This window comes from Lepisosteus oculatus, chromosome 1 (assembly GCF_040954835.1).
Source record: "Lepisosteus oculatus isolate fLepOcu1 chromosome 1, fLepOcu1.hap2, whole genome shotgun sequence".
Taxonomy (NCBI): domain Eukaryota; kingdom Metazoa; phylum Chordata; class Actinopteri; order Semionotiformes; family Lepisosteidae; genus Lepisosteus; species Lepisosteus oculatus.
In genome coordinates, this window is record NC_090696.1 from 75460166 (window position 1) to 75468219 (window position 8054).

At 41.6% G+C, this 8054-nt stretch overlaps 1 protein-coding gene across 4 annotated transcripts; it reads right to left on the reverse strand.

The window, feature by feature from the left end:
- Positions 1 to 318: 318 nt before the first annotated feature.
- On the reverse strand, positions 319 to 5917 carry LOC107077147 (caspase-7-like). 4 transcript variants are annotated; one of them, XM_069193066.1, is made up of 6 exons: positions 5769 to 5917; positions 3832 to 3920; positions 3175 to 3303; positions 2164 to 2339; positions 1478 to 1595; positions 319 to 984 (listed from the first exon to the last, which is right to left on the reverse strand). In XM_069193066.1, the coding sequence occupies exons 1-6, from the start codon at positions 5801 to 5803 to the stop codon at positions 755 to 757; spliced, it is 777 nt and encodes a 258-aa protein (XP_069049167.1). In that variant the 5' UTR covers positions 5804 to 5917; the 3' UTR covers positions 319 to 754. The 4 variants fall into 4 exon arrangements, with proteins under 4 accessions (XP_069049167.1, XP_069049164.1, XP_069049179.1 ...); XM_069193063.1 differs by lacking the exon at positions 5769 to 5917 and adding an exon at positions 4965 to 5091; XM_069193078.1 differs by lacking the exon at positions 5769 to 5917 and adding an exon at positions 4808 to 4942.
- Positions 5918 to 8054: the final 2137 nt, after the last annotated feature.

Consider the following 8054-nt stretch of genomic DNA (forward strand, 5'->3'; position numbering starts at 1 on the left):
TGAGTAAAAGACATTGTTTGCTCAGCATGTAATTTGAACCTATTGTACACCCTTCCAGTCACCTGTCTAGAGACCCCTAAACCCTGCCCTAGTACATTTTCTAAGATGACACAGTGACGTCTGCTGCCGTGAAAATGTATCTTACTGCGTGAGAGTTTCATGATAAAGCCATTGTGTAGTGTTCAGGTCTCTCACTTTCAGTAAGGGTGTATTGTCTAGGGTATAGTCTATTTTTCAAGCTATGTGCTTTATACTGTACACAACCACACCAAATACAGTTTTTTTTTAAAAAAAACACGATATTGCATTGTCCATCTCGTTTTCATGTACTTTATAGTGTAAGTATTTTAATATTTTATTTTTCAGGATATTTTAGTTAAGAAAGAAATCCAGTTGTAAACACACAATAGCGGTTTAAACTTGAACTATTTACAATCCCTGCTGTAATTTCAAACGTTTTTAAGAAAGGAATATTTTGTCTTTAAAGATGCAATACAACTAACAGTCATAAAAAAAACAACATATGAGGTCATGGAAAGACTATATGCAGAATATTTCGATCCTGTAGATACTGTACAGAAGAGAAATATGATGGATATGATAGAACTAAAACAAGAGAAAAGCGCTTTTTCAATGCGTGTAGCTGTAACCTTTAAAAAATCCCTACATGATTCCTCGTCCATATAAATTGTGTTAAATCCAATCTGGTTTCCTTTAGGCATGTCCGGCAGGAAGAATTACATTCAGTGGTGATTTATTCGCTGAAGTAAAGGTCTCTTGTCAGTCTGGAGATGATGCATGGCATCTGTTTTTTCCCATGAGACAACCAGGCACCTGTGTCAGATTCAAACCTGAGGGCCACCCAGTGACTGACCCGTGTCAGGATCCTAGCGAGGTCCAGATCCCTGCCGTGTTGATCTAACATTTCACACAGCCTTCTGATGAAAATCGAGCCCCGGACCTGGTTCCTCCATGAATAATATCCTGGCGAGAAAAAGCAACCGTGACTTTCTTGCTTATAGACGACTGGGAAAAAAGAAACCGGCAGCGAACCAGAGTTCTCATGTCTGGCTTTTTTTTTCTGGATCACAGCAGGAATAGACATGTTTTATATTTTTAATTAAAAAATAAAAAAAAACATAAGGATGAAAACGAAAGATGATGCACCTTGCACACTTCTTCACAATCTGGGGCAGCCAGCCGGCAAAACAGACTTCTGAACTTTGATGGACTGTAATACCGCTATGATAAATGGCAGAGAAAACTTTCGAAAAGTCAACCAGAAGTTGTATCCTGCTTTTAATGTAAACGAGACATTCTCGGTCTTGCATTAATGACACCCTGGGCTTTCTAGCACTATGAATCGGGCAAGGACAATCAAAGTTGCCTTTATTGAGGCCGCAGAGCAGGTGCACAGCCTAAAGAGGAAGGTGTGCGCTCCGCCGCGTTGGCCGCACAGGAGACGCAGGGACGGTACCTGCAGCGGTGGAGTGAGCGCACAGGAAGTCCTCTTCTGGGATCTCGCTGATGTCAATGTCCTCCGCTTCTGTGGAGTCTGTCTCAACGCCGCCGTCGTACTCCTCTCCTCGGCAGGCCTGGGCGGGCGAGAGAGAGGAGCCTAAGTGACAGATCACGGCTTTTTTTCTGTGTTATTTTCCATGAATACACCGGGAAGGAAGATACAAAACTGAAACAAAACACTCTCCAACAGACACAAACATAATAAAACGTCAAAGTATGTGTAAATATATGTTATTATTATTATTATTATTATTATTATTATTATTATTATTATTATTATTATTATTATTATTATTATTTACAATGACTTTTTTCCTTTGATAAAAACGTATTGAACATTTTGCACATTGTCCTTGGTACTGTACTTTAAAAATATTTATGCTTTTTAAAGCAGCAATGCTGTTAAAGTTTCAAAATATTGAAACTGAAGTCTTGATTTCTGTGCTTTTAAACTATGGTCGCTTTAAAAACAGTTTAGATATTCCCTTTCATGAAGTTATTAGAAACGTAATATAGAATTTGAACATTGACTATTGATCCTTTTTACTTTCATTGTACTGTATATAGAAAATTTGAGGTGTATTTTAATATTCTGCATCACCTGCTTTCATTCTGTCTTTCCCTGGAATTAAAATGCTTTACCTGAATGAAGAACAGTTTGGGCTTCCCAGCTAGGCTTGGACAGTCCTGTGCACTGAATAGAGCAGTCAGCTCCTTAATTTTAATTTCTCTGTCTGTCCCATAAATGTGACCTTTATACCCATGGCTAAGAATTACACAAGCAAAACATGCCATCTCACCGTGGTCCTCTCTAGAAACTGAAGACAAAGAAAATAGAGCTGTGTTAATATCACAGCAGGGAGATTCTTGTCCACAAAGCAAGTCAGCACACATCAGACACACAAAGAGCTGTGAATGGCAGGAGGCTTTTCATCATGGCCTTGTTTGACTGCTGCCAGCTAATTGATCCCAAATCACTTCCGTCTGCTTAGGGAAGGATTCTACAGTGTCAGCTACAGCACATCTGTTGAAGATGCCAAGTGCTTCTTTTTGCGTAACGCAGTTGTTCTGTTTAAATGTACTGTATGCTGTATATATACACACAGCAAGACCTTGAGAATGCAACAAATGCTTTTCCAATACAGTTCTGTGGTTTGTTTAAAACCTCTCAGTGTCTTAATTACGCCATGCCTCTTCGGACTTGCCGATTGTTAATAACTTGGTTCACCATTCCTGTGCTGTGTTGGAAGTTTGGGGAGATGTAGACGTTCCTCCTGCCCCTTCCTCTCTCCTCCTCACAGCTGCAGTGGTTCGACGCTCCCACCTGCTGTTGAGCTGCGAGTCCTGCAGTGTTTGCTCAGGAGATTCGCCAGCGGGTCCCAGCTGACAAGCCCACAGGCTCACAAGCCCCCTCAGAAGTGATAAACGTCTCGGAGGATTGTGAGAGCTTGGATCACAGCACCTCGGCTGTGTGCTTTGACACTAAAGAGATTTAGTTTCTCAAACTGTGTGTATGACACTATTACAGATTAGCGAGTAAGTGAAATGGAAACAAAGCTACAGTTGCATCTCATCTGCTTCCCTTCATTTTATTTGAACATTAATTTTAGCGATACGTATGGAGAATATTTTGCATTTTGTGAAGGCCGGTACCTGTGTCTAAGACCTGCCGCATTTCAGCGCATGACAGGTCTTTCTCCATCTGCACTGTGAAGCCCAACGATCCAAAGGCTTCCCTCACTTTCCTCCCATCCTCCTCGGTGCCGATCCGCTTGTTCATTCCTGACAATCAACGAAAACTGTGAGAGGTGCGTAGATTGCCAGGCCAGACAATCTTGGTTCCTTGTTCTTCAATCTGTTGCAAGATTCTGATCTAACCTGAATCAATTTGATTATTTAATAGATCCTCAGCAGCAGAATCAATTACGTAATTAAGAGTTCATTGCATAATTACAGTACAGGTTGAACTGAAGTCTTGCAACAACAAGCCTGGAAGAGCCAGGGTTACTCGAAGTACTGGTGTGGTCATCCTGCATTGCCTTTGCTCTGCCGTGCTACAGTATTTAGGACAGTAAGGGCATTCCTAGAATTAAATAATGCAGCACAGTGCTGCTGGCATGCAGGTAGACCATTAAGCAGCAGAACAACAGAAGAGAGCAATTCAAGATCTACACATTGCTCTGGAACCGACTTTTCCAAAGAACCTTGTTTGTTGAAACTAAATGAAAGTTTTAGGGCTCCTGCTGCTGCAAACACAATATTTTGGTCAAAAGAAAAACGAAACCGATACACAAACACCATGAAGCTTACCTGAGAAATTTTCATTGTTGATGATGACACACTTGCCGATGTTCTTGTACTTCAGGCTGTATCTGTAAATACTAGAATGTGCTTGAACGCTGCCAAAATAAAATGTGTAATTGGTTGCAATTAGTATTTATTTCTACTAGCTGATGTCCACCAGATGCCCTCAGCAGCCTCTTTCCTGGCAATAGTAGAGGGGCTTGAGCAGGAAGCAGAGCATGGGCATCGTTGCGCTGGGCCGGTCGCCCTTGTGTGCCACTGAAGAAACCTGTCCAGGGAGGAGCTGGTCTCACTCACTTCATCTGCAGAAAGATGCCACTACCCCGTCCCCTCAAAACCCTCCACCCTCACAAGCACAGCACAGCGCCATTTTCTACAGCCTGTGGCACGTTGTGCTTGCCTGGCCTGAGCTGGTTGGGTCACTCTCAGGTGTCCCAACCCGCCACCTACTGTAACAGGCGTCCAAGCCGGAGTCAGACTGCTCTCCGGTTTTGCCAAGCAGAGAGAATGACCGTCTTCTGTATTTCAGTGCGTAGCTTCCAGACCACTGTGCTCGTGATGAACAGTGATGGCGGTGATTTCGATTTCAGCAACACCTCCAGTCAGACAGGCCAGGAGTTAGAGGAGGCCACTGGGTCCCAGATAAACACACCACTTCATTGCAGTCCACATGACAGCACTCTAACCTTTATTGTTTATATACCCTAAATGCCAAGGTACAAACACACCTTAACCAAACCAACCCTGACAGAGAGGCTGAGAATTATAAGAAGTCAAATAAAGCTTGAAAACCTACCCTCTGAATGTTTGTTTTTCCAGACATTCACGCACATGAGGGTGAAGTGAACAATAAGCAGAAGCTGTTGATCATTGTGCTCTTGAGCACACAGCTGTGGCTTTGTGTGCCTCAGATGCCTTTGTCTTTTTGTTTTGCCATTTCGCTGACAATGAGATCACCACCACTACAGTCGGGGACTTTCACCTGATAAAAACTCATCTGTCGGGCATGGTTCCTATTTCCATTGAGGTCCAGTTCTCTTGCCACCAGACGAACCTTCTGATAACTCCTCCAAATATCTACAAAGCTTGTGAAGTGATGGATGTGCTCTAAGAAACTTCGAGCAGCTGATGTCACCTACCTTGTCATTCCAGTGTCAAAACCTATAATTACACCCGTAGCTGTGGTGACATGTCCCTGCTGTACATTTGTGCCCTCAAACTCCATGTATGGCAATGAAGTGGCTTTTCTTCCTTGAGGAGCGAAGACTTCACTGTCACACACTGTCATTGGATATGGGTCTGCGTACTAGTGAACCAAACCTCCCAGGGAATCATATTTCACTGCCTCCTCCACACAGCAGTGACTCTTAAAGGCCAGCGTCTTTTCACCAGATCTCGCGGCGCACAGAACGTCCTCTGTTCCAGAAGTAGGTCCACTCGACCTCTTTGGGTCAGTGGTTTAATGACTTCATACAACAGTTAAGTAAATGACAACATTATGTTTTTACAATTGATGTAAATGTATGCAATAAATAAAAATCTAAACCAGAATCTGAATGACATTGGACAAGTTGCTTCAGATTGTGTTCTCAGGAGCTGAAACGGTTTTATATTGTTCTGACACAACGTCAGATTATTACATGTATGCATAATTGCTTAGGAATTTTTATCAGTCATACTGTATATACTGAAAATTTTCTGTGCATCTCTTTTTGCGAAATAAAAAAAAAGAATTTTCTGTCAAGACAGTTTTGACATTTTGTACACGTCAGTGAGCAATTCGATCAATTTGCTATTGAAGGAATGTGGATTTTTCTTAGCAAAAGTATTCATCGTTGGGATACTGTATGAGTATTTTCTAAATACTAGTAAAATTATTATTATTATTATTATTATTAATAATTATTATTATTATTCTTTCTCCTCTGAGTCACACAACCTACCTTCCATCTTCCCTGCTAGGCCTTGTGGAGTCCATAGAACTGTGGAGCAGAGGGCCGTTTCTGTGAGTCGGGTGCTTCTGAATCGGAAAAGCTTTTTCCCCCTTAAGAGACCTGAGCACACAGTTTGCTCTTTCTGAGAAGCGATTGTGTTCTCTTACTTGCAGAAGACAAGGAAGAGAAATCAATGGCAGATATTATCAATGGCAAGCTACAGGCTCCCTGAGTCTGAATTCTGGTTAATGATTTACAGAACAGGGGCGAGGCACACAATCCTTGAGTCCTCACCCCTGTTTGTGGAGATTTAACAGTCTAATTAGGAAAACGTAGAAATAGATGTACATGACGATAGCAGGCACGGTTCAAAATAGTTATATTGATAGATTTGATCTGATGAGACAGATTACCTTCTTTAGAAGTAGCAAAGTAGGGTATCCATGAATCCAGATACAAGGCCATAAGAGTGATTTGGTTGATAAAAATACAAAAAAAGATAACGGTCGGCACAATATAAAAAAACTCACAAACTCAACAATCCCTGGGTTTTGTTCTGATGGGGTAATGTTGAAATCTAATTCTCAGGATTTCCGTAACTGCCTTTTAAAAATAATTAGGAGAATGTCAGTCTGAGGAAAAAATGAAGTTTTGGGACAGTTAATTTCAAAATTTACATTACGTGTAGCACGTCGGCACTCCAGGATCCTGGGTTCAATGTTGGGCTTCGCATGTTCGCTCTGTGTCTGGGTGGGTTTTCTCCGTGTGCTTTGGTTTCTTCCTACAGTCCTAAAACATGCTGTCAAGGTCACCTGGCATCTCAAAATTGACAAATTACCTGTGACGGGTGTCTCTATTTGGTCAATGTTATACTGTCTGTGATTAATAATGTGGTTTCATCACAGGTTGCTGTATATAGTATAAAGTCTGTACTAACTGCTGATTTCTGCTTCATAGTTTGAGGTTCAAAGGTCAGATAGGCGTGAGGGTGTGTCCACAGCAGCCACTTGCGTGCAACTCAGTAACATTGAAACTGAAGCCATGGGCATTTTTACCTCAACATAGGACTGCAGACAATTCTAAGATTATAAAAAGAACAGTTCAACATCCATACCAGTGAATTAAGCTGAAAGATGCAGTTCCATTCGCTACCTTGAATAAAAGGTTTTCCGTTTGTCTGTCCATCATCAGAAAAGCTACTTACTGCAGTTCTGTCAAGGGCTGAAACTCCCAGAAGCCTACATGGTGCGAAGCAGGAGTAGATTGTGGACTGGGCATCAGTCTGTTGTATGGTGGACACTCACACAGGATAGAGACACCAGTGAACCCAGCCAGCATGTTTGGAAACTGGGAGCGAACCAGAGCATGTGGAGGAGAAGCCACACAGACAGGGACAGTGTACAAACTCTAAGACCCTAGAGTGGCACTGTGCCACATGAAATTTAACTTCCTGTTAATTTTGAAATTAACTGTGCCAATATTGAACTCAGGACCCTACACTCTCAGCAATGCTTACGGCCACAAAACCTGGTCACATTATATGTATATTAGAAAGGCTGATGGCTTCTGGCTTCTGTTAAAAGACCAGACATCTGATACTTCAAGGTGTAGCTCCATCCACAAGGCTTTCATTCTGTTTAATTAGGTTTATCGATACAATTCAATTGAAGACGGTGAGAATACACCCTTCATCCACAGGATTTTATAGAATTCAATGCTTCATTCTTGAACATTCAGATTCATTTACACTTTGCAAATCCCGTTCAAAATCCTTTTCATGCTCAAGTTTTCATTCAGGTCTAATGCAGTTTGGCATCTTATTCTTTTATCCTTTTCATACAGCCTCTGGTTACTTCCTTAAAATAGTCTGCCATCCTCACAAACTATGTGATTTGTGTGGCATTCTTTAGTTTTTGTAATCCCTAACACCACAAAAGGAAATAGGTTTTCTTGAACTTGGAAATTCCCCGAAGAACTTATGAGGTCACTTCCGGAATCCACAGAGGCTGTTATGAAAAAAATGCCGTCAATTCTGTTGCATTAATCAGGCTTTGAGAACTTCACTTCTTTGTGCCAGTGGTATTAACCAACAAAGCAGTTCCAGAATGTTAGAACAGCAGCACACTGTCACATTGTCTTGACAGTTACAGAGATCTGATGTAGTATAGAGCCCCATTTCTTTTGTCTTACTACATTTCTGCACCAGGAATTGCTTTGCTTCAAATGCAAAGCACCCATCATGAAGAAAAATATACATGCAGCACTCCACACTCATTTCAGCTTGGAAACGATTAA